At 36.1% G+C, this 27,587-nt stretch overlaps 1 protein-coding gene across 1 annotated transcript in view; it reads left to right on the top strand.

Moving 5' to 3' along the window:
• Positions 1–27,587, top strand: part of FER (FER tyrosine kinase) — a 173,901-nt gene that overhangs the window by 29,328 nt on the left and 116,986 nt on the right. Inside the window, exons 6-10 of the mRNA XM_082497917.1 lie at positions 4,103–4,286; positions 6,806–6,943; positions 7,867–7,986; positions 11,039–11,161; positions 15,984–16,173. Coding sequence (XP_082354043.1) covers positions 4,103–4,286; positions 6,806–6,943; positions 7,867–7,986; positions 11,039–11,161; positions 15,984–16,173 — 755 coding nt within the window. The remainder of the gene's footprint in view (positions 1–4,102; positions 4,287–6,805; positions 6,944–7,866; positions 7,987–11,038; positions 11,162–15,983; positions 16,174–27,587) is intronic.

Raw genomic sequence — 27,587 nt, 5'->3', positions numbered from 1 at the left:
CAGTCACCTTGTGTTGTTTCCCCATGTTCCCATGCCTCATTCTCCAGAAAGACTTCGTAGTGTATATGGCTTGGTCTGCAGATTACCAGGTTGACACTGTAGCCTCCTGTATTTGGAAACTGAGTGTGTATGATACTTTGATTTATTCTGAAATTAGTTGAGGTGTTCTGATGAGGAATAATGCATATAGAGAAGGAATTTAGTCCTCAAGGCAGATGCAAAAATGGGATTGTATACCATCCCATTATATTGATGCACTGGTGTCAGACATGCACGTTTGGTGGTATCTGACTTCTGGGATGTTATTCTGGGTGTGATGTGTTGGAATATTTTTTTTCCTCCAAATGTTCTGTATTTAATTTAGAAATAATGCAATGTTTTTTTTTTTGTTGTTGTTGTTGTTTTGGGGAAATAAAAAAATTAGTCTTCCCGTGAACCACAAGTTTTGATTTTTTGCCAAAGACAAAGTCTGTTACCTCTGGCAAAGTTTTAGAGAGAGATGAGATTTTTGTCTCTCCAAAACTGTTTTACAGAAATTTCCAAAGTGGGTTGTTTCATTCATACCTAAATGACAAATATTTCTCTGGTGGCAACTCTGTAGATGTGTCTTTTCTTTGTTGTGCTGAGTAACTTTGCTTATTTAGCTAAACTGCAGTGTAAGAAATCTGTTCCTTCCATGTATAAAATTAGGTCAGCTGTTAGAGTGTTGTAAATTAAATGACAAACATAACATCCTTTTTAAGTAATTTTTATTACTCTGTGCTTAAAATGTAGCTGACCGTGATCAGGTAGCAAATGTCTAGAGAGGCCTATTGGAGGACAAACAGATAGACAGCTGTCTCAACTTCATGGTAATTTGTTATGTACGGAGTTACTGAGTCAGAAGTGCTGTCTCTCCTAGTTCTTAGCAGCTTTCCACGTTTTTTTCTGTCTACACATGTCCATTCACTATTAAACCACATAAGTTTTTCACGCTTACAATAACTTTGACCACAAAATTGCATGGGTTAGCTACATGGTAGTTGAAGAAGAATGTCCTTTGTTTTTAACAAAATACATACTATTTCCATATAATGCCTTACAGTTGATACATTGAAAGAAGTTGGGAAGGTCTGTTAACCATGTGTTCCCTCTCTCATGTTGCTCCTCAGGCTCCTTGTGCTTCACAAGTCCTCATTTTAGTTGTTCCACCTGGATTCCTTGTGTTTCCCACCTTATAATGCTTGATGCCCTTTTCTAGACCTTTCCTGTTTCAAACACTCCCTCCTTGAGGTAAAAGAACTGCATACTGTTTTATGTGGACTTAATCAGTGGCATAATGACACTGTCTAGTCCTTTGCTAAATAATATCTTGTCTGATGGCTGCTGAACACTGAGTTAGCATTTCCATTGATCTTTCTGTACTAACCCTGAGATCTCATTCCTGAATGCATTTAGTATGCTTACAAAAGATTACTAGGCTTGAGTATTTTTTTCCCCATATGTATCTTTATAAATATTCACACTATAATTTACCATTTTGTAATTTAATCAGTACATTTTAAGGTTTTTTCCCAGTTCTTTGCATTTGGTTCCCCTATTTGCCTCCTTTGGACAGCACCTTCATCATTATCTTTATGAACTCATGTATCAGGACCCAACTGATATTCCTGGGGTACTCCACTGAGTGCCTGCTTTCTCCTGTAATAACTGATCATTTCAGCTAAAACTTTCTCAAGTTCCTTTAAAGTTCCAAAGCTAAAAACCATCCAATACTCTGCTTATTTCACTTATTCTCTAACCTCTTCTTTTGACACCTCAGAAGAGAGAGCTTCATTGACTCTTTCATAAAGAGGCATTTCAGCCTGGAAATCTCTGAAGGTATTTCATAGTGAACACAAATGCAAAAAAAAAAAGCTTTTTTTTTTTTTTCCTTACCAGCTCCTTTTATATAGTGACTGTCCTTTGTATTTTCTTGCAAGGTTGCTGACTTCAATGTATGTGAAAGAGGATTTGTTACTGGTTTACAAGTTTTTCCGTCAACATTTTTTTTTTATGTACCTTAACGTGTTTGTGTATTTTAATTTATTGGAGTTCACAATCCTTTTTGTATTTCTCATATGACACAATTTCAGCTTTTCAAGGACGGCTCCCAAACCTCTGTTCTGCTGTTTAGCTATGAATGCTTCCTTTTTCTTTTTCAGTCAACTACTTTGCAATAGGTGGTAGAAATGTTAAAGTCCAATCTTTTTTATTACTTAAATTATTTTGAGATTATAAGAAATGTAGTGGTCTGAATGAGATTTGTTTAGTTAGTGTATGCTTATCTGTGCAGGTGATTGTGAATCTGCACTTGATAATTGCAGATACAGGATTCATTTAAAATGCCCATAGTTCCTGAAAAAGTAATGAGACAATTCATAAATATCAAGAAGATTAGAAGGATATGACTAAGAGTTTATGTGTCTCAGTAAAGGCATCATGTCAAAATAGTCTCATGTCCTTTTATGACAAGGGCAGTGCACGATCCAGTTGAAAGTATTGTAGTAGAGGTGCACAACTGTTCGCGTAAAGCTGCCTGGAGAACGGTGGTTAACGAGGTCCTGTTAGAATAATGTATCCTATGGGACTTGGCAGGATGTATGTTGAGATTAGGTTTGGGTGGTCTTTCGGTGTTTCATATTTACTTTGTTTCAGAGTTTGTTTATTAAATGCACAGGCACCACTATGCCTTGAAGGGATTGAAAGTGCACTGAAGGGCAGCTGTAGAATTAAAAATAATGTGATAAATTGAGAAATGAGTCTCAAAAAGATAGCATTACTTGGCAGGATCAGATGCCAAAGCAAAAGTAATCAGTGATGCCATGTTTGTATAGTCTGAAAAAAACCCATGTTTTTTGTTTTTGTTTTAATTTTAATTTTCTTATCTTTTTATGAACTAGAAGTATCTCGAATGTAAAGTTATTCTTTAGCTTTGAGCCTTGATTGAAGATGCACTTGTGTAAGGTTGTGAACCAGTCAACTGCAAAAAGACAACAGGACCTATAAAAGAAGACCTATAGGTCCATTAGTATGAGGTTTAGAACATTGGGCAGAAGAGGAGAGTATATAATCTAATATATAAAAGATGGATTGTAGAGGATGGTAGAATCTATTTCTCATACCCATGGCACATGTGAAGTAAATAAGGGTTTAAATTAAAGCAGTTAAGTTTTACATTGGAGAGTGAAGGGGCAGGGAGGTGGGGGAATGCTTTCAGCTAGCATAGCACTAGGCCTGAATGATACTAGGAAGTTGCAAAGTTATCTGTTATTGAAGATCTTAGAAAAATCATAAAAACATCTGCCACATATTTGTGCAATTACTGTAGCAAAGAATAGAATAGGTGACCTCTTGCAATACCTTGTAGCTCTCAGGTTCAGCACTGAAGTGGTCTTGTCAGCATGAACTTGAGGACTTTTAGTCTCTACTAATGTAAAGCTGAGATTGTGGAGGCAACCTCCTGATCATCTGATCATCATACTGACAGTGATAAGGGAATGTTAAGTTGTAGTAGAGAAGCTGCCCATTTTGGACAGGAGTAACAGTGTAAGAGTTCAGCTACTTTTATGTAGACTACACCATTGCTTTATTGGGATGATATGTAGCAATAGAATTTTTGCTCGCAATAAACAGATTTTTAATGAATCATGGATCTGACCTATTAGGACATCTTTTTCTTTCTTCATTAAAAAATGTTCATTTGCTTTGAGGCTAATAAAAGATTAGCTTTGTGATAGTCGTGTATGTGTTTTGTTTATTATTATTCATAGTTATATTATTTTTATACATGTGTAGATAGTGGTTCTCATATACTTTAGATAAAGAATTTTCATATTTCTGCTCAAAGAAAGTACAGCAGTTTTTTTCTTACTTAGTCTTTTAATTAGGAAACCCAGACATTTGATCTTACTAAAGACCTGAAAATGGTCAGATTTTACCTTCTTCAGAGGAGTTACTTGAAAACACTACTGTTGAAAAAGGTGCAAACTTACCATAAGTCTAATAGCTTTATGTCATCTACAAGTTTGTATACTTTTAAATCACTGTGTGCATTTTTCTTTTTTTTTTTGTTTTCTCTTAGGAAAGGAGACTGAGAAAGCCAAAGATCGGTGTGATAAAGCCACTATGAAGCTTCATATGTTGCATAATCAGTATGTGCTGGCACTGAAAGGAGCACAGTTACATCAGCACCAGTATTATGATACCACGCTTCCTCTGTTACTTGATTCGCTACAGAAGATGCAAGAAGAAATGATTAAAGCCCTGTAAGATATATTGTTATATATTTTTAACTTGTGTGATTTTATATGTGTAGTATTTTGATTAATTTATATGATTATTTGAAAACTATAAAATGTGATTAATTGATTCTATATTAAGGGGTAACAAAAAAAGGTATTTTCATCTTTCAATTGACAGTAATTGTGTATACAAAAGTCTGTCCAAATAATGCAGACAGTAGTTTTGAGTGGTTACTTAAACACTCTAGCAAGACACTGTCTTCTCATGAAACTTCAAATCTTACAGATTAACTGCAGTGTTTATAGCTGAGCTCATGCTTTGTTGTTCAGCTGGTATGCTATGACAAGTTTGTTGCCTCTCTGGTAGTCTCATTTTTATGAAGTTCTACCAGCAACAAAGTTGGTTTAAACTGGCCAGCTGTCTTGAACATCATTGTGGAGGACGGCCTGGCAGATGCATTGTTAATCATATGTGTGGGAGAAGTAGAATGATCATATAAACCTGATCTCACTGTAAGGAATCCAACCTTAAAAATGCAATTACCTTTTTCCTGAAAGATCATTTTTTACATGATTACAGAAGGTGTGCAAACTGATGATCTCTGAGAAGAGACAATGAAGACCTTAATCCCTCTTTTCTGGTTTGTAACCACTGTGCCGCCGCTTTGTCTTTCCTGAAGAATGGGAGTTGGTTAGGGAGTCTGCTCTGTAGGTCATTTTCTGGGGTGTTATTTAAATCACTTAGCCTAAAAGAAAGGGCAGTTACTTTTTTTTTTTTTTTGTAGTTGTTGTTCATTTAGATGTGAAGCAGTCTTTTTAAACTCATTTTTACCTTACCTTACCTTATCTGAAGTCTACATTCATCTTAACTTCAGCACAGGGGAAGTGAGGGAGAGTTGAGGATTTCACGCTTCACATGCTTACATGGTGCAGGCACCATTAACTGCCCTATGCGGTATCATATTAGTTAATTTAATTCTGGTGCAGGTATAGAAATGAAATAGACCTTTGTAGTAGTCTCTGTACAGTCCTTTTAATCTTAATTTTGTATGTAAAATTTGTGTGCTGTAATTAAGGTGATTTGTCAGAATTGTGAGGTATAATAGTTCACTGAAGAATTTTATGATGGAGCAGGAGCCTATTGAACCCACTAACCTTTGCTATGTCTGCAGTAAAAAAGTGTAAAAATATTTTTGTCACTACATAGACATTTTTTGTGAGATCTAAATGTATTGGAAAATTACTCCTTTTTAGTATCTTCAGTGTACAAGAAAAGGTGGTGATTTCAGGTGTAGAGCTTGGTGTGGCCATCTGTGTGAAACATACTCCCTTAATAATCCTGATTTTGCAGATGAACTAGTTTGGTAAACTTGAAGAAGTGTAGATTAACATTGCTAATGAATTTTATCTTTTTTTTTTTTTTTTTGGTAATCGACATAAATTCCCTTTCTCTTTGGTATGGCAGTGCTGGAGCTGACATTCGCCTATCTTTTCGTCCCACTCTGAACTATTTTGTGGAACTTTTTCATGTATGTTCTTCACAGGCAAGGCAAGATTTGATGCCTTCTCTTGTCTGTTTTCTCCTCAGGAAAAGCATTCAAAAAATCCAATCACTTAAATTTTTTTACACAGTAAACATAACTTGAAAATTCTATTGATATTTTTTTCTGTGCATGTTCCTCTCTGCTGGCCAAAGTTCATTGGCAGTTTAAGAAAGTTCACCGTGCTTGAGAGCCTGGCAAGTGAGCAAGTTTGTCAAAGATAAATATAAATTAGGAAATGATTATGAGGGTTCGTTTATGGAAGGCTAAAAGTTAAATAGAATAGGAGGGTGTTCTGAGGATGTGTTACTGGATGCTATTAAGAGCAGCGGCACAACATCACCTATTCCTTTACCATTCCCTATTCCCTTGTTTTTTCCCACTCTTGGAAACAGGTTAAGGCAACACTGGATGGCTTGCACTTTCTTACAGGAACTTATTGCTTGATCTTGTTTCTTCTTGTACATATATGCTAACTTGTGATTTATGCTTATTTTTGTCTGAGTGACAAATTATAAAGTAAAGGTATGAAAGAAGATAGTTGCAACAATAAAGAAAACTGTTTTTTACCGGAAATGCACACTATTTTGTGACTCATTTTGCTTTATGCCAGAATATATTTATTTTGTCAGTCAGAGTGTCAAAAGCTTTAGTGTAGGTCATAATAAGCATGATAAGGCCTTTGTGAAGAGGAGTCTCATCAATGATCTGTATAGCTTCCTTTTCCTTGTGATTTCTACAGTTTTTAGTTTAGCTATCCTGTATGTAGATGCACTGAAATCAAAACAGGGAGCTTGGTCTTAGGGACTTCTCACTCATCTGTAAAAAAAAGGCCACAGTTGATCTGTTATTTCTTTGAGTAAGATATTGTCTTATTTTTTCCCTTTTTAGCCAGTTGCACCAAGAGTTTGTAGAAACAGCAAATTGAAAGTTTGAAGTATCTTCCATGCCATCTATGCCTTCAGTGCCATGTTATACACTAGAATTTTTTTTCCTCTCTAGAAAAGGAATCTTGGATGAGTATAGCCAGATCACCAGTCTTGTAACAGAAGAGATTGTGAATGTCCATAAAGAGATCCAGACCTCGGTGGAACAGATAGACCCTAACTCTGAGTATAATGATTTCATAGATACTCACAGGTATACATTTGTTCTTGGTGAACACGCTCATGTTTCTTTTTAAGAAAACTCTAGCAACACTGCTTAAATGATCCAACTTGAACTTGTTTCTGTTTGGTTCCTTTTACAACATTGCTGGTAAAGCTTTATCCTAGTTTGAAAATTGTTCTACTTGCACGTATAGAAAGCTGTCTGAAGTCAGACTGTTTCTTTAACCATCCATCTCTTTGGCTGGCTCTGATAAAACAAAATTCCAGTCACTGTTATTACACGTGAAGAGCCATAACTTTGGTACTGACAGCAGACTATACATGGCAGTCCAGATTCAGTGTGAGCTCCTTTACTGTGTATTTGGCTGCAGTTTACATTCTGGGCTAAACTAAGTTGCTCGGCCTTATTTTTCTTACTGCCCATATTCTAGTTTAAAGTGAGCTCTAGGTAACTGCACTCTGCAGTTATTGCAGGTTGAGCAGTGCCTGAGTCTACAGAGTATGCAGATCATGCAAGAAATTTTTTACTTTAAAAATATACTGTATTTACCATATATTGAACTGTTACTCTGTATTAGTATATGCAGAAATAGTCCTAAGACTACTTGCATTATCTTTTTTGTTGTTACGTGCGAATTGGTAATTGCCATGTGCAGGTTTATAGCAGGATCAGCAAAGAGTGGACCCATTCACATTGATACGCCTTGAGCACCTTGGTTATACTGGGGTCTTGATTCAAAGAATTTTATGCCATTTTATCATCTGGTATGATTTTAAGATTATGTTCTTTATTCAAAGGAAAAATCATATGTATATAGTTGCTACCTTTTATTTCATATGTAATTTTAACTATATTCTAGCTATTAAAATAATTCAAAACATAATGATTGGGTTTATGGTTTACTGAAACATACATATTAATTTTGAAAATAAAACATTTATTTACTAAATTAGGTCTACAGAAGGTGTTGAACAAGAAATAGAGTTTGATACATCTCTGCTAGAAGAAAATGAAAACCTTCAAGCTAATGAGATCATGTGGAATAATCTAACAGCAGAAAGTTTACAAATCACGTAAGTCTTTCTTTACAAACCTTTCATCATTTGGAAATGCTGTTATACCTTGTATCTAGGCTCACTCAGATCATTGCATAGCTGTGTACTCATTTTTAAGGTCCATTTCCAAAAATAATATTTTCATGGTATAGACTCTTTCCCATGCTGGTTTATTGTTCCTTTGCACAAAATACTCCTCCTCAGTCTCCCTAAAAGCTTGCCAACACTTTCAATATATGTTCCTCTCCTTGCCATTTAATTTATACAATGCCTCAAATCCATCATGAATCCTTCTTGGGAACATACTGATTCATCTTCCCAAAAGTGTTTCCACATTCAGTAGTCCATGAAAAATAATTAAATCGTTTGAGGAAAACGCTGAGTACAGTGACGTAGTCAGTGATTTGAATTGCCATGCAGAAAATTTTCATAAATATGTTTATTTTACTTGTTTTCTGTTTGCGTTTGTTTTCCAAAGTAAATTCTTACTCATTATTATAACCTTTGAAATACATTAACTTACTAACACAGATGTAGCTGTTGTATTGCATTTTGTGGAGCTTTTAGCTATCCAGGGTGATAAACTACCACTCTATGTATTTGTTAATATATTGCTTAGTTAAATCTTTTTGTTACTTTTGGAAACCAACTTCACCTTTAATCATTTGTTACTGGGGAGCAAATCTCCTGCTGAGGTTATTATGTTCTTATTATATTATCAGCCTCAGCTTTTGACATAAAATGGTCTGATTCAGTCACTTGTGAGATTGCAACTCTTAATTGTACATTTAAATTTTTTATACTGATCATAGCAATTTAAAATGGAAGATTCAGAATTTCATTGGTTGATGATGTTTTTGTTTTCTCTACTGTATTTCAGTCCATGTTTGACTTATTTGAAGTTTTTTTCCTTTAGAAAGCAAACCTGATCTAAATAAGGTATCAATGGTTTATTGTGTTTTTTTTTTAAGTTTTTTGAAAGTTTTCATCTGCTTAATCAAACTATGATCCTTAGTTCTGGTAGGTTTTTCTGAAAACCAAAATCATCGTGAGTCCTAATATCAGTGAGGTATTTCAACTGTAAACACATTGTAGTGTCTTCTGCGGATTATTCTGATCTCTGTGTTTTCTCAACATGACAGAATCTCTGGATTTTATTAATTCATTTTCAGGGTCATTAACAATCCTCTCCTTTTTCCTCTGCAATCTGATTACTTTTTGTGAATTTATTCCTTAATAGGTATTGAAATAACCTTTTTAATACGAAGTTTCGGTCTCCTTTGTTAGACTCCTCCTTAGTCCTGAAGCATCTTCATCTTTCTTATGAAAGGATCCCTTGATAAATAAAGCCCCTCCCTTCCCTTTAAACATATCTCTACTTATAATATATTCTGCATTGTTACTAAATTGACATTATTTCTGCTTAAACTGTGTAAATGATGTACACCTAGATGTACTTCAGCACAGTAACAGGAAAAAAATATATACTGAATCTCCCTTTTCAACAAAGTATTACAAGTTTTCAAAGATTCTGCCTTCCATAGCTCAAAAAGAGAAATAACTTCTTGTTCAGCTTGTCCTCTGTATCCCATTGTTTAGAAATAAGACATCAGAATGTCTAAGTGAAAGATATGAAATGCTGCTTTTCTAGTAAATGATTCTGATGAAATACATATTTGTGTTTATAAATGTGTGCCTGCATATTTGCCTACATATATACATTTTCAATACAGTTTCCACTGTGTCCTGTTACACATCTTACATTCACCCACTTTAAATTCTTTCGTGAATTACAGAGACAAATTTTATGGTGTGGTATTATTTTTGAAACAGGAATCAAATAGCTCTTTTAAGCGTTGCTGTCTTTAAGGTGTTCACTTTCTGGTAGAGATTTAGGACTCTGAGCAAAAAAGTTTAACTGAATTAGGTCAGACCAAAGATTGACCTAACCAACTTTCTTCTCTCTTGCATTAGCCAACAGGGAAAAGTCTAGAGAGGAGGACAAGAACAGAATGATAGTACAATGCTGTTTCCTCAGAATGATCTCTCAGCCTCCCATAATTTTCAGCTCAGAAATGTTTTGAAACAGAAGTAGTATTTGTTTAGCCTTACAGGTAGTTTATATTAGCCTTAGAGGTATTTTTATTTAATGAATTTGTCCAGTCAGTGTCAGTAAGTACAAGTATCTGCTCTCCACAGAATTTTTTGTCAAGGAATTCCAGAGATTAACTTCCTATTATGTGACCTGCTACTTAGTTTCATTTTATGGCTCTTAAACTCTTCTTTTGGAAGAGAATAGAAAAAATCTACTCCTTTCTGCATATGATATTGTAAACTTCTGTCATACTCTTAATCTGTAATCTCTTTTTCAGAGCCATCTTTATCTTTAGTCTGTCCTTTCACAAAACTTACTCATATCCTTTATCAAGCTTGTCATCTTTATTTGAGTGTTTTCAAGGTTACTGTATTGTTTTTGAGATGAATGGCCAGGATTGCACAGGTAGTCCAGATGCATAGTTTAGAGGGAGGCATACTGAGGTTTCCAGTACTCTTGTTCTGCTTTGTTTTTAACAAATCCTAGAGAGTTTTATTTTTCTGACCACTGCAGTGGATCAAGCCAGTGTTTTCATGGAATCATCTACTTTAATTCTAAGATCTCATTTCTGAGTGGTAATGATCATCTTAGAGTCATTCACTACATAAATAAAGCTTTGAATTGTTTTTCCCCCTGTATATTTGCTTATTTGAATATGTATTTAAATTGATCTTCTAAATGACAGTCCAGTTAGTGTGTATCATAAGATCCAGAATAATCCTTTTGTACTCTTCACATTCAGCCCCTTCCCCCTACCTCAATATTATATGGTCTGCATTCTTAGTCACTTTTTAAATTGTTCTTTTATTTGGATTATTATGAACATATGAAGCAGTGCAGATTTTTGAGAAGCTGCACTAGCTCCTAGCACTGTAAAATCTATTTATTATTATGTTCTTATGTGTCCTCTTATATTCCCAAATACATGCAGTTTGTGTATTCACAACATGGGTTTCTGAAATCTGTGTCTTGCAGGTTAAAAACAGTAATAGAAGAACTGATTCAGACACAGCAAACTCTTTTGAGCAAAGAGGAACTTGTGTTGGAACTGGAGAAGAAAATAGAAGAGTCCTCTAAGACTTGTGAAAAGAAGTCTGAGTAAGTGGAAATGAAGTTTCAAAATATAATAATTTGAGGGAAAAGTGTCTATTATACAATTCCTAACACTTAAATAAGAAATAACCTCCACTAATTTTGATCTGCTTTTGTAGAAGTGATTATTGTGAAAAACAACAATAAGTTGGTCCAATTTTGTTTAATACATTCATTAATGACCTGGATGAGGGGACAGAGTGTATCCTCAGCAAGTTTGCTGATGATACCAAACTGGGTGGGGTGGCTGACACCCCAGAGGGCCGTGCTGCCATCCAGAGTGACCTGGAGAGCCAGGCAGAGAAGAACCTAATGAGGTTCAACAAAAGCAAGTGCAAGGTCCTGCACCTGGGGAGGAAGAATGCTACTCACCAGTACAGGTTAGGGGCGGACCTGCTGGGAAGTAGCTCAGAGGAGAAGGATCTGGGGGTTGTGGTAGACAGTAAATTATCCATGGCCCAGCAATGTGCCCTTGTCACCAAAAAGGCCAATGGAATCCTGGGCTGCATAGGGAAGAGTGTGGCCAGTAGGTCGAGGGAGGTCATTCTCCCCCTCTACTCTGCACTGGTGAGGCCACAACTGGAATACTGTGTCCAGTTTTGGGCTCCCCAGTTCAAGAGGGACAGGGAACTGCTGGAGCAAGTCCAGCGAAGGGCAACTAAGATGATTAAGGGCTTGGAGCATGTCCCTTATGAGGAAAGGCTGAGAGAGCTGGGACTCTTTAGCCTGGAGAAGAGAAGGCTAAGGAGAGACCTTATTATGGCGTACAAGTATCTAAAGAGTGGGTTGAAGGAGGATGGAGCCAGGCTCTTTTCAATGGTTCCAAGTGACAGGACGAGGGGCAATGGGCACAAGTTAGAACACAGGAAGTTCCGTTCAAATACACGGAAACACTTCTTTACTGTTCAGGTGACAGAGCACTGGCACAGGCTGCCCAGGGAGGTTGTGGAGTCCCCTTCCCTGGAGATTTTCAAGACCCGCCTGGATGCAGTCCTGAGTAATGTGCTCTAGGCAATGCTGCTTTAGCAGGGGAGTTGGACTAGATGATCTCTAGAGGTCCCTTCCAACTGATAATTCTGTGATTCTGTGATTCTGTGAAGTTAGTTTCCCATCTTTAAAATAACCCTTACCCACAGGTAAAAAATCCTAATTTATTGGAGAACTGAGCAGCTCCATTAGTTTAATATAATTGTCATAGTGTTGGGCAGCTCAAGAACTGGACCTTTAGTTAGTATCATAACTTCAGCTTGCTGGAAGAAGAGGAGTCAGTTCAGATTGCCTCTCTGACTGAGTTTATTTTGTAGATATAATTTTGTGAAAGACTTTTTCAGAGTCATGTGTAAGACATGTACTCTTCCTTATGCAATAATATGCTGGAACTCATTGGGTTAAGTTCATTCTTTGTTGCATTTTCTTTACAAAACTGAATGTAGATCTGATATCCTGTAGCACCGCATAGTAAATAATGAAGATGAGGGATTACTGAGTGTTTTACAGTCCCATAAATAAAACATTATTATAAAGTATAAGTCTTGGGCGAGATCTTAAGGTTTTTTCCTACCTTTTGTTAGAAAAAATATTCGCATCCCAGTCTAAAGTTAATGCAACAGATAAAGAAAACTTCTGCCTGTAGTGATGTTTTTCTGATTCTTGTTGCAATCAGTCATAACCTTACTTCATCAAAAATATTAGTTTACAATACCAGTGAATTGGAATGCAAGTCCTCAGGTAATCCTGTCTTCATTCACTGAAGAAGTCTTGAAGGTCCTTGTTGAAGGCATCTTGTCACTTGACGCATTGGCTAGTATTTCATTCATATCCAAAACTTTATGTATGTATATTGATATCAATGTTTTGATTTGCTACTTTCCTGTTTTTTCTTTGGTGAAGTTCACACGTACTCACAGTATATTTTCCAGTTTTTGGGTTCTTGACCTATCTTCCTTGCTGCATGTTACTTACAGGTTAAACTGTATTTTAACTAGATGAGTTTGGTGGTGTGGTGGTATTTTTTGTTGTTTTTTTTTAGTTGGTTTTTTCCCTCAGTATTGTTTTGTTATCAGTTATCTCTCTCTGAAAATAGTTCAGGCTGTCCCTGTGTTTCTTGCTTTGGATAAGCTCCTTTGTCTGATCATGTAGCAGATATTTGTGGTGTTGAGATGGAGGTCTTTCTAAAAAGGCATGAAATCTGGCTTAGATTTCTCGTTGTAGGAGAAAAGTTTCCCTGAAATCACCCCAGTTCTGATTTTTCATTGCTCATGCCTTCCTCCAACAGACCCTGTTTTCACCTTTTAACCAGGATCAGGATGTTTTTGCATGAACTTATAGTCCTTAGAAGATCTCATGCAGCTGTTGTGTGTTCTTAACTGCTGTCATAGCATATGGCACTGGCCTCAGTGGTGCAAGGCAAGGTGAAAGGTAAAAGTAGTTGAGCAATAAATGAAAGCTTTGCCTCTTGAGCCAGAGGTTATTCTGTTGTTTCAATGCAAGTCTGTTGTCAGGAAAGAAAGTGAGGAGGTCCACTCCAAATGCAAGAACTTTAGACCCTATTTTATTGTTGACCGTCACTCAAGGTTCTGAGCTTTTTGCTGCAGTGCTGAGGAAATCTCCTTGTCTGCTTTATCTGGGCAAAATGATGGTAAAATTCTGCAAAATCCTATTTTCTTACTCTTCAGTTGACCAGTTTATATTTCAGCTGTCTCTCCACTTTTTTCTGACACAGCTTCAGTACCACAAGTTCTGAGTTGTTTACAGACTTTGCAGTGGCAGTCTGAGTGGGTCTTGAAAGCATTTCTTGGTGTCTGATTCTGGCAACAGTACAAATCGATCTTCGCGCATAGCGCACTTTTCATTAGGGTACGTACAGAAGTATATCTCCAGACCTCTGGTTTTGTGTTCCTCCTCAATATTTAGCTCTATTGGTACTATTGCCCTGGTGCTAATATCCCTTTCTGCCTTCAAATTACAATATCACCTGCAACCCAGAGAGTGTTTTAATTATATTTTATGTATATATGTGTATGTCAAGCATACCATCTGCCCTCCCAACATGGTAGCATATTGAATATTTGGGTTTTGATTCACTTTGCCTGTTTACCATTTCCCAACCTGTTGCTCTGTTCTGGTCTTGCCAGGATTCTTCACACAAGATCTCACTCTGTGAGGTTGCTAGTAGCTCCTGCTAGCCACAAGGACTGTAAAATTTCCACTCATGGAAGTCATAGGCAAATAATTTTATAGGTTCTAATTCCTCGTGCATAGACAGAATGGGGAGCATTCTATGTTGGATTTGGGCAAATGAATTAGATAAGAATCTACCTTGCCACAGTTCAGGAAAGAGAATAGCTCGTGACTTTTAACATGTAGGGTATGTCTCCAGATCATGATGAGTAGAAACCATTCGGTGTTTGGGATGTTGTCATTCTAGCCAATATCTGTTAACGAAACCCCTGCTGATGGTGGAAGGCCATAATTTTCACAGGGTGATCTCTTTTTCTCTCATATTGAGGACCAGATGAAAAAACATCATGTTGAGGATAATGCCATGATAATTGTTCGTTTCTTTGTGTGATGCTTTTAAATGTGTGCAGTCTCATGCCAAACCTCAGTTTCAGATCCTCTGATTGTGTCTTCATACATCATACTTATCCTTTTTACATGAATGATCATTCTGCTATTTGTACAGAGTTCTGTTCTTTGGTGACTCAGTACAATGCTTGTCTATATGAATATGATTTTTATCTTTTCCTGCCAATGAAGGTGGTTCCCTTATCACTTTGGAACCTGTTTAAATAGTCATTTGGCTCAGCATCAGTTTGTGAAGGAACAATCTCAATATCAAAGACTTTTAATTTATTTTTTTTCTCCAAGGATAGGGCTTGCAGGAGAGTCTGTCTTCCAGGGATTATCCTGAAGATACAGTATGACAGAATACTGGGATTTTTCTTTATACTGTCCTAATTCTTTGTAGTTCTGGTCCCTCTGCCTCCTTCATCTGTTCTTGCAGACTGTGAGAACTCTACGTCTCTTTATTGGCCACATATCACTGGGCTCCAGTAGAGTGCTTTTAAGAGTGTGTGTATTGTACTGTGGATGGTTCTATCTTTCAGGCAGCTTCTGTCCATCTTTGGTTCTTACGGATAATAGAGTCATCTAGGTACATGTAGATGTTCTAAATAATCTGCCAGTCCTTCAATAGTGATTGAATTATGTCTGTCTTGGAGTATTTAGGGATATGAGCGGTATTCGGAGAAGAGCCTTAAAAACATGCAGAAGACAAGAAAAAATTGCTTTTAGCTCCTTATAGGGTTCAATTTATTCAGCTTCATAGGAAGAATGTTAGACTGCAGTCCAGAAATACTTACGCAGTACAGGAGAGACAACAGATATCTCTAACTTGACACCAGACCAATTTATACTGGATGTAAAGTGAGTTTAATAGTGCAAATTATTATTACAACAACTATGTGGATTGCAGTGGGTTTCTCACCACTGGAAATGATAATCTAAAAATGTATTTCTTCTCTAAAGGATAGGGAACCCTAGTGTTTATAAATTCAATCAAAAGTGGATGAAAATAGTCATTTCATCTATATTTATTACAACACGATTTTTGTGATACAGTGAGAAAAGAGAATGGCAAAGTAAGTGTTTGCTTGCATTGTCTTGTAGCTTTGAAAATTTCCTAGAATTGCTTCATGTGATCATATCTTTGAACAAATAATTCTGTTGAGGAATATCAGTGCTTTTTTTTTTTTAGCTCTTATGAAACAAAGTATATATTTTAAATCACATATATTTTTAAATTGTTTGTTATTTTTCTCTACAGTATTGTACTCTTGCTGAGCCAAAAGCAAGCGCTGGAAGAACTTAAGCAAACAGTTCAGCAATTAAGATGCTCTGAGGCAAAATTTGCAGCCCAGAAAGAACTACTGGAACAAAAGGTTCAAGAGAATGATGGGAAAGAGCCACCACCTGTAGTGAATTATGAAGAAGATGCCAGATCAGTGACTTCCATGGTAAGTTTTACATCTGTTTTGCTGAATTGTGCAGCTTTGCTACTCTACTTTAGTCCTGGGATCAGAGTCTCAAGTTATTCACAGAGATGACTGAAGTGAATAAACTTCACTTTGCATTTGTAGGGACTTGATTCAGAAAAACGGTGCAGTTGTGTGATTTTTTTTTAAAGTTGCGATAACTTGTGATGATTCTGTATGTCTGTTGACTTGGTTTGGTTTTCTGTAAACTTGATGCTTAAAGTCTCATTAGACTGTTTTATAGTCAAAAGTGTAAATCCTTAAATAGATTTAGTAACCATGACTGAGTAGCTATGGGTAATTTCATTGGCTGTGTTGAAGAAATACATTCACAGTTGTAGACAGAAAACTGTAAAAGCTCTTGGAATCACACATTGTGTAATTGAGAACTGAATTTTATGAACTTTAATTACTCTTTTCTTTAAACAGAAACAAACACTGGTTTATTTGCAACTTATTTTTAAATGTTTACATGCTCTTAATAATCAAAAGCAACTTTTTGTGCTGTGATGATATGCCAAGGAACTTAAATAAGTACTTTGCTAATGTTTGTGTGACTTCCTGTTCTCAGTTGCATGCAGCTATGTGTAGAGATAGCAGGTCACATAAAAAGGCAAACAGACACTACCTGTTTACTAAAGGGACAAGCAGTAGTGTTTGCTTTTAAGGATTAGGTTTGACACATACAAAATGCTTGTGACTTGTTTTCTTTAGCGGTTTAGCCTGCCATTTCTTTTGGCCCACAGAGCAGTAACTCAGTGAAGTAATAATGAAGTGGTTGTATCTGAGAGGAATGCTGTTCTTTTCTCCATTTGTGGAACCAAGTTTGAGTTTTCTTCAATTCCCATTCTACAGTTACACTTAATTGCCAGTATTCTCTTGCTTCCACTACTACTGTTTAATATTTACAGGCACTGGCAGGTGATTGCCATTTTCACTGGTAAAAAACATTATTTTACAAAGCTTGTATGCTTGTCATGAACTAGGAGGAGTTGATAAAGCTCAAAAAGATGGAGAAGAAGAAAGAAAGGATCAGAATAATAATTGTGAAAGATTAGGAGGCTTGGAATCTTTTTGGGGTAGGATATCTTGTTAGTTATTTCATGTAATATCCTGTAGTAGTGCTAATGAGTATTGTCTGTAAGGGTTAGTTGAGATGATGAGTCTAATCAAGAGAATGGTATTCTTCCACCTCTGTTCAAGATTTCTAAAATGTGTTTTCTGGTGTCCAAATCTCTGTTTCAGTGAGTGAGAGAAAATAATCCTTGCTTATATGTACAATACCCAATGAAGAATTCTGACCTCTTTTTTTTTTTTTAATTAAAACTATCCATGATAATTTATCTTTTTTTTTTTTTGTTGGAGGATGTACATACTAAGATTTCTAGAATGATGCAAGAAATATGTCTTTGCATATAATAAATTTGCCGAGAGTAAAAAAACCTGTTGCTGTTTTGGCATCAGAGGATTTAGTCTTATAATTCATATACACCATGAAAATAAAAGAATATGACTTAAGTGCTTGGTGATTTCCCTTGAGTAAGTTATTTAAGACAGGCAAATACCACTTAAGTTTTGTTTAACTATTAAGTTGATATCCTGTACTAGTAAAATTGACTAAAGAGCAGTAGGTACAACTGCAATCTAAATGAAACTTTTTTCAAATTGCTGTACCTTGAGAGGGCAGTATTGACTGTATCTCAAGATGAAAAAATAATACACTGATGAGCAGTTTGTATAAATAAGCATCCTGGTGATTTTTGTAATGGGATTTTTTTTTAGTAAAACTCCTTAAAATTACATGGCTGCTAAATGATCAGAAATGAAATGTTCTTGCTGCTGATTGCTCGTCCTGGTATTATTCAAGAGGATCATTGTTTCTTCAGCTATAAATCTGTTTAGGTTTTTCCTCTTTATCTAAAAGCAGTTCATCTAAATGTTGTCTGATACTGCATTTGAATATGGTTATTTATTCTTCTTCAGAAATTCATCGTAAACACTTGTCTTACAAATTCTTTTCCTAAGAATGACAAAACCATAATTGGCTTGTGTTGTGAGCATGCATATGAAGTAAATTTTCATGTATTCAGTCACAAGTGGATTTTTTTTTGTAATTTAGAATTAAAAATATGATACACAAAACAAGTTTGTGAAGTTTCATGTCTTGAGGTATGTGGTGTCATAAATACAGCCAATTTCATAGTGGAATAGTTCACAGATTGTTTTGTTTTCCATCTCTTATATTAGGTAACAGTACAATAGAATGCTAACAAGGAATGAAATACTGAAATGCTGTTTAATGTGTTTTCATAGACAGTGTTAGGTTATGTGTGTGTTATAACATCCTTTGTTTCCTTGTTTTTTTTTTCCTCTGTTAACTGTAGGAATTTTCATATTTTGTAAGTGTCTTCAGTGTGGTTTGCTTTGGTCAATGGACTTTATTGTTTGTGGAATGTTAGCTGTGTATTGGTGTTCAAATACACTTTTAAAAAAAAAAATGAAATTGCTGGATGATTCTGTTTTGTTCAATCACTGTAGTATGGCAAGAAGTTGAACACATTCTATTTTTAGCCATTTCTGAACATGGTATTTAACGATTTTAACATCATATGTGGAAAAATAAAACATTCTTTCTATCATTTATGCTATTCTACTGAGATAACCATGCAAGTCAGAGATAATTTTAATGGTGAAGGTGCTACAAGTTTAAAATAATGTCTTTGAGCCCCTTAGAGTTATGTGATCAGGAGAATCATAGTTAACTTTTTGTTCTATATTTACATTAAAATAAGGAGATAGATACTAAGAAAAAGCTGGTTATTCCTTGTAAACAGCTGGGGTTTTGCCAAAATGTGGTAATATCCAAATTGTTGCATATTATGTCACTTTACAAAAATTAACCAGCAACTGGAAGCTTGAATTAACTTTTCAGTGTTTAGGTGTTCAGTCAATGGATGTATGGCCTGTCATTTGTCCTAAGATACATATACTATTCTTGCTACTAATATGATCTACAGAGCATAACAGTAGTCCACTATAGTTAAAACCAAGAAAACAGCAACAACTTCTATATGTCTAATGAACTGATTAGGAATAAAACCGTCAGTAATATTTGGAATATTGCAGTGCCAGTTAAACATTTACTCAGGTAGTTAAGTACAATCATGGTGGTTTGCATTTCTTAGTAAGATTTCAAAATTACAGCATCAGTATTGACTTGGAGATTGTTACAGCATAGGAAATCTTCAGGGAGTGCTTAAGCCTGGCGATAGATTTAGTTAATATAAAATAGTAATTAATTTTGTTTAGCAATAATATAGTAAAAGCTGTATCCCACTTTAATACTGATTCTCCTTTTTCCTCACATGGTAAAACCAGATATTATAAAGGTGCAAACACATTATTTTTAATAATACGTATTTAAAACTATATGGTTTTCTCACTATAGAAATGCTTCATATAGATTTATTTTGCATACTGCGTCATTATACTGGAACGGCTTATAAAACTGAGACTTGGTATACAGACTCTTCAATATTTCAAAGACTTGTCAGCAGGTGGAGCTCAGTGCCAGAAGACTAGTTATGACTCAATATTCAAAATTTTTCATCATTACATATGTTTAAAAAAGGCATATGAGACACAGAAAAGTGGAGGAAAAAATGTTTTTTCTCATCTGTCTAAATTATCTGAAATAGTGGTTTGTTTTCAGTCTGATTTTTTTGAGATTTTTTTTTTTTTTTACAAATAATAAAATATAACTGAAGAAAGAACCTAATACATGGTCTTCAACAGCATGTAAGCCAACTAAAAGAGCTGTGCAGCTATAGTGCCCATGGAGCAATAGTACAAAGTCACTGTTCTTTCTCCATATGCTCCTGAAAGAACTTCCAGTTCAGCTTGGTTAGGATGGGAGGCTGTGAGTGGAGATGAGTCAGGAAGGACACTGTAATGCCTCTGGTAACATGAACTCATAAAAGGTACACAGGGCAGAAAGAAACTGAATCATCATGATATCATGATACAGCTAGTGGAATGGATCTAACTGTTTATGCACCATTTCAGGAGAGTGCCGTGCTTAAAACTGTACACAGTGGTGTAACAGAAAATGGGTATTAGTATGAGATTTTACGTTTCTGAATTTCTGTTTTATCTGTTGTAGCAGAATTATCCAAAAGGAAACAAAAAAGTTCATTGCGTATCTAATTGGTTTTACTGTTTCTTATTGCTTTTCAAAGGACTTCAGAGATCCTATTGTCAGTGATTGCTTTAAAAGTAAGATAAGCCAGCTTTTAGTGAAGATTGTGGTAAATAAAAAAAGTGTTCTCAGTGGTTATGGTAGAAAAAATATTAAATGCATGAAACAGTGCTACAGTGCTAGTTTCATTGTTTGTAAGTTATTCTAGAAGTACCTTTTTATTTTCCTAATGTGAATGCTTTATATTTCCATCCCCGCTTTCTAGAATCCATGACTCGGTGCTCCTTCTAATAGTGTGATCAACAAACCAATAGTCTTACGGTCTTCCTCTGCAGGATTGAGTTTGAGGCAAATTCAGGATTCTCAGTAATATTATAGTTGACAAATTTAATCAATTTGTACATTTTGAATTTTTTGAAGTCACTTATGTAAATATGAAAGAGCATTTACAGGAGTTGGTTATGTGATTAAAGATGCTTCATTAAATGTGTTTTAGATGATATATCATAAGGCCCTGAAACATAATCTGCTGAGAGGTGTACCTGCACTCTAGGGGGCCTCGTTTTCCCATACTGTCTCAGGCTGTATAGGATCTTTATTGGCAGGGAAATAGTTAGCTTCGGTGACAGCCCATTGCAGCAGTAACAGAAAGCTTGATAGTAGAGATAAAATTGTTGGTTTTTTTCTTACGGACTCAGAAGAATTGAGGAATTCCTATGCTTTGTAATGCATTGCCAAACGGCTGCCTTGTTTATCTGTCCATGTAAGTAATTCTCTACTAATTTGTGGCTCATGACATTTATATAAAACTAAGCTTATATGAGGGCATATATTAGGAAGTGGTAGGGGACCCCTTCCCAGTTATTGGATTTCTATATTTATAAACCTTGTAGACTTCCACTGTGCTATTCCAAGATTTTAAGTTCCTTGTCGATAGAAAGAGGGACAAAGTAAGTCTGTACAGCGTTGATATCCTTAGCCTTTCTCTTATTTTTGTCTCAGCAGAGGAAACACTGCCAGTGCAGTCATGTTGTAAAAATTGTGCCTATTAATTCATAAAAGACTTGGAAATAAACAGTTGTATTTGTTGGATGCCTGGACAGCTGAAGTTCAACTAAGTGATCTTTGGTTTGGGCCACTTTCCAAGCTTGCTGGCTGGGACCTGCGTTTCTGGCTTACAGCCAGAACTTAACATGGAGCAAAAGTGCTCCAAATGTCAGATGCTTCTAGGAAGTGTGGAGGATGAACTCAGTCCTTCTTGCTCTCAGAGTATGTATGTTCTAGTTTCTGTTTCTTCTCTTAGTAAATCCTACTTGCCTGATGGACATACATCAGAGGAGGAATAGTCTAAAAGGAAATACTAAGGGAATAGACAGATAAACACTGCCATACTTTGTCCTGCGCGGGTATTACTGGCTGGTCCAGAATTTACAAGATGGGAGGTCAATGGACCTGTCAAGCCTCTTTCCAGTGAACATGCCTAGAAACTTGTAAAGTAAAAGATTAACCTGACAGTAATCTTTTCATAGACTAAGGCTCAGAAATTATGTATTTCTTAAGGTTACCATATTATCAATCAAAAAGTGTTGAGCCATAATTTAGTCTTGGGGAAAGGCAAAATTAGAAATGTGAACGAACTTTGGGAGGAATTGAGGGAGGTGGCTCGTTCAGAGTAAACAAAACTCTCAGAATAATTTAAGCGCAGAATTAGTTTACCCTCTCCATATGAAGGAGAGTATATGTACTTGAGTTAAGTACATATACTTCTCTTGAACTGCCAAAAATATATCGAGAGCTTTCAATTTTCCTTGAGGAAGCAGGCTTCATCATAGTAGTGTTGCAGCATTGCATACCCACTGGGGATTTGTCATTTCAGTCAAAATATTCTCTGTGAATTAGGAAAGCTTCACTCAGAAGTTTCCCTTTGAAAAGAAATAGCATTCTGGTATCCAACATATGTTTCAGTATGTGTTGGAATGTTTGTCTGTGTGCTGGGAGGAAAGTAGTAATTCTTTGCCAGAATTATCACCATTGACTTTGTGTATCTTTTTCATAGCGATGGGCCTGAATTAGTGTGGCTATTAACTTCTTATAGCCTCTAGGCAACACAAAGGAAATAATGTGATAGAATCTGGCTGTTTTAAATCAATCTCTTTCCTTTTTTTTTCCTTTTTACGTGGTTGACTAAAAATACCCTTGTTCTTAAAGGCAATTATTATGCTTTTAAAAGTCTTCAAATCTACTATAAAATATTTCTTGGAATTAGGATTTATGATTTTAAACTAGTGCCACTGGTAGTTTATTGCCAGATTTGAAGCATATGATTTTATTATTTGCTTTGTGGCTTCTGCTCTTTTCTGCCATGTGGGGAAGCTCTTACCTGCTACATATTGAGAAATCAGAATGACAATCTAATTCATTTTTCAGACAATGCCCCTTAAGATACAGACCAGATCATTTTTTATTGTCCTTTTTATGTTTTACTGTTGGTGATCTTTAACAGTGGGGTAAATGAAATAGCATGTTTCAGATATCGCTGTGCTTTTTTCTTTGGGTCATCCTGCAGTGAGATAGATGCAAAATATTTGTGGTCAACTTGGGATCCAGGTGCCTGAACATCAACATTAATGCTATTTTTAGATTGTATAAGGTATCCTGCCTAACATCAAGCTGTGATTGTCCTGTGTAGTCCAGTCCTGCGTAGGTGTCTTGGATAACCTAACCTATAAACAATACTAGATACTATATACAAATGGGTGAAGCCCACTTTCCAGCAAACACTTTGAAGATCTTAACTCAAAAAATCTACATGTGAGATGTGATAGTCACTGTAATCCAGTCAAAAAATTCCAGTATTACTTACCTCATCTTTTTTTTAGGGAGGTACAGAAACAGGCCACAAGAAACTTACCTTTATTTGACTGTTGTGTTAGGGTAGTGTGAGAATGGCAGTGACATTTGTATGAAGATAATAGTAGATATGCAGGAGTTCCTGAAACTAACATCCTCATCCCAAGAAGAAGCTTGGAGTATCACTACCAAGATGCGTGGAAATACAACATTCTTGAAAAAGTATTTAAGACCTTTACTTTTGCGGCACTGTTGAACTCTGATGAATTACTTCTATTTTTAATCAAATAACATTCCCAATCTGTAACACCATGTGGGTCAAAAGTAGCTTTGTTTTCTGTGGACAAAGTAATTTTTTTAAACTTTTTTTTTTTTCCCCCAAGCTTCTTTTTGCAAGCAAGAGTTTGTTGTCTCAAAACTAGGTTATAGATCTGTAAAACTCAAAAAACCCTCCTGAAACGAAAAACCAAATTAAGGATAGAGGTGAGAATGACTTGTCTGCCTCTGTTTTCCTTAGTCTCACTCAGTGCCTTTAATAAGACATTTGCTAAAAAAAAAAAAAAAAAAAAGGAAACATCCTCTTCCAGAATGTGTTACGATTCTCTCAGCAGAGGAGGTTGTTCTGGGGGAAAAGTTCAGATCTAACATCTGTGAGATGCTGAATTCAGATCATCTCTTTACCAGGTGCTCCTAACTGGTCCTTTGGTTCGTAATCAGCATTTACTTGAGCAAGTAAAGTTCTTAGTCACATAATTTCTTTTTTATTAACCCTTTTAGAGAGTTATTAAAACCAGCTGGAAAAGGTATTTTATTGGACTTCTTATGAACACTTGGCAGCTTTATTAAGTTTCATAAACACAAAATTTTGAGAGAAATAAGATTATAGATATTTTCTCTCTTAGTGTATCACAGGAATTTGTGATATATGTGAATAAAATTATGGGGAAAAAGTCTCCTCACTTTCTTTCTTTGAGATTCAATTGCACTTGAAAATCTTGTCACATAGGCAGTATCCAAAGATATGGTAGGAAATGAGTCCTAAATGGTTGTTAGGGTGCAGCAAGGGCTAACTGCTGGAAGAGGAGGGGTGATCCAGGAGATGAGGGGAACCCCAAGCTGGGCAGTGCCTTGACTGATGGGGTGCCACCCCACAGGGTCTGAGCACAGTGGCAGAGCCAGATGTCAACAGGGTCCGTGGGCAGCTCCAGAGACATCAGAGCAATGAATCGGGTTCAGAGTCTGACTAGGAGTCCAGCCAGGAGCTAACAGAAAAGGTCTCAGAGGCAGGGCTGAAGACAAGACTATAACATGGGTCCAAAGACTGTCCCGGACACAGGACCAAACACAGTATTGGAGAAAGCTACAACATAGTTATGATCAATCCAGGAGGCAGGGCTGGAGATGAAGCTGGAAACGGGTACCTGTGATACAGCTCAGGCCAAGACTTGATGCATAGGGCTGAGCTGAAATGGGGTTGGTGGGCACTTGGGCAGGGGTGGTATGAATCTCCAGGTGAGGATGGTCAGGGCCACTGAAGCCTAGTAGTGCCTTCAGGACCCTGACATTGATATTCTAATAGAGGCTTACTTGCTTGCCAAAATAACTACTTTAATTTATTACTCTGTAGAATAGTTGAAAGAGAGGATGAGAAAATGGATCCAATGTGACAATTTCAAGTTGTATGTGCTGTTTTACAGGTTGTCAGTGTTAGTATAATTCCATGAGAGAGAATATTTCCATGAGACTGTGGCTTTGCCTTTTTCAACACATGTTGTCACAGTGATGCTTGGGTGCTAAATCAAAGCTTAAATAGTACAGTCAAGAAAAATACAGGATACAAGTGATGCAGCCTAAGAATTTAAACAATTGGGAGCTATTCCTGCAAATTTTTGGTTTTGGTGTGCCTCAGAATTACTTGTTTTATATCCAGATCTTGGCTTCCAGTACTAAGATGAAATAAAATCACTCAATATTTGGTTTTGTATGTAATATAAACTTCTGTCATTCCCCCTTTTAATTAATTTTACTGTTTTGCCAAAACTTTGTGACAATGAGAATTTTCACAATGGCTAGCAAGTGAAATTACCTCACTCTGGAAATCTATAATTAGCATTTACTAAGTGACTGTGATAAAAAAGATAACAAAGAACTGAAGGTAAGAGAGAGAGAAATGGAAACTTGAATATATTAGTACCAGGGTCGGAGGAGGCTAAAATGGGATGCTTGACAGTCTTGAGAATTTCTGTATCATGATAACCTGAAGTTTTCATCTTCTGTGTTAGCAGCTCTCGCCCTTGTTAATTGTTATACTGAATTCATTCTGTGTGAGCAGAGAATGTTGCAATACATGAGAAGCTGATGTGGCTGAGCAGGCATTACACTGAGGTGACCGTATACCATTGTATGAAAATAGGATGTGAATTTTATAATAATTTTAAGCAAGCGAAGATATATTCAGATAATTCTTCTAAACAAACAAACAAAAAAGCTAAAAAGTAATTTCTGGGTTAAAAAAAAAAGAAAAGAAACTTTTAGGTACATAAGTCTTTCATTAGTCTGCAAGAGAAGCCCCAATCCTCAAGAAAAATGAAGGTTCAGAACAGCTGATAAAAATTCATTTTTCTTATGTTAACTAGTTTGCTGTAAAAGTCAGCTGCTATTATAGCGTAGAGGGGAGATGTTATCTCTATGGAGGGGGACAAAAAGACAAACCTGCAGGTGGGAATTGTGAGCATTTCCTACCTAACAGGATCTTGTTACAGTGTAATTTTGCGTGTTTAGTGTTCATTGATGCAAGTTCCAGGCTACAGTAATATGTGACAACTACATAAGTACTGTTAGTGGAGGGATGATTTGTCTTCAAGTAATTTTGTATGGGGCGATGGAGTAGCTTTTTGAAAAAATCTGACTGTTTTCTTCTAAGGCTACACTTGTTGGGGAACCATCCTCTTTAAGGTCACTGATGTGGTTGTTAGGAGAGCTCTGCTAAAAGCCAGTGTGGCAGTATCCAAAGCTGTGGCTGTATATTAGAGGGTTTTGGTCCACTTCAGATGTTTGCTACTTTTGTGTGGTTAACCTGTTGAGTCTGTGGGATTTATATGTATAATTTGTAAATTAACACAGTAGGGATCATTGTATCTTCAATTTGATCTTGGCATTGAAGTGTCTCAGGAACAGTTGATAATGAAACATAACTTTATAATATGTGATGAAAATTATTGACAAAATGACTGAAGTATTATCTCAGTTACTTTCTTCAACATACTTATTAAGAAGTTGATGCATTGAGTCATATATAACTATACCCGTAATCTGTAGAAATTACTGATTCTTTTTTGGGGGGAGACAGGAGGGCGAAAGAAGTTTCTTCTGTAGCAGAGAAGGCTGGTCTTTGATTTGACAAGCAGTTTGAGCATGCTTAATAGGTGCTACTGATGAACTTTGAGGAGAGACCCATTGGTTGGACGGTCCCCTTTTAATGAGTAATGACTGAAAGAGGTGAAAGACTCCTCCTTTTGACCAGTGAGCATAACAACTTAAAGTCTTTTTGTAATTCTGCAGGAGAAATGCTACCTAATTTATTTTGGCTTATTCTGCTAGATACAATTTACGAATTTAGCTTTGGATGGGATTGAAATCTGTTACTCTCTGGTACCATTACTGAGACTTGCACACTGAGTCTTTCCTCCTTGATGTCTGTATTTTCAGAATAGTCTTGTTTGTCTTTATGATTTATACAGCTGTGATCTGAGGGATGGCATGAGTTCAGTGGACCATAGGCTTTACTCAGAGTAGAATTTGAACACTCCTTATTTATTGGGTTTGCATTTTTGTACTCCTGTTGTTTAAATTGGCAGATACTTGTGGGGGTGTTTACTTAAAGTGTAAAAGCGTCGAACACTATGTTGGTTTGCTGTTTCCCTTATTTGAAAAAGTGGTGGGTATTTGTGCATTATGCATGTCTGTTCTGAACAAGAATACTAGTATATTTCTAGAAGTTATGCCAGTATATATTATTTATAGAAACAAAAGCTTAATTTTAAGTTGGCACCCTACAAAGATTACTCATTAAGCCTACCTCAGATACACTGCTGAAGTTGTGTGTCGCTCTATCATTTTATCTGCTAATATAAAAGCTGATTTTGTTAATACACTGAAGTGGGGGTCTGTAAAAACCAAAAGCAAACATCACATTATGACTGTACTAGCTGTCAAACAGAAATACCTGATCAAATTTTAATCTGGTCATATTACAAAACCTTTCCGGTTATGAAAGGATCAGCTGTATTCTTTAATACAGCTAACGTAAATGTGGATCTGGCTAAGAACCTGTTGTGTCCCATCTGAC

The sequence above is a fragment of the Vanellus vanellus genome (genome assembly GCF_965231255.1).
Source record: "Vanellus vanellus genome assembly, chromosome: Z".
Taxonomy (NCBI): Eukaryota; Metazoa; Chordata; class Aves; order Charadriiformes; family Charadriidae; genus Vanellus; species Vanellus vanellus.
Note: the sequence above shows the minus strand (reverse complement) of the source record. Positions and strands in the feature narration are given on the sequence as shown.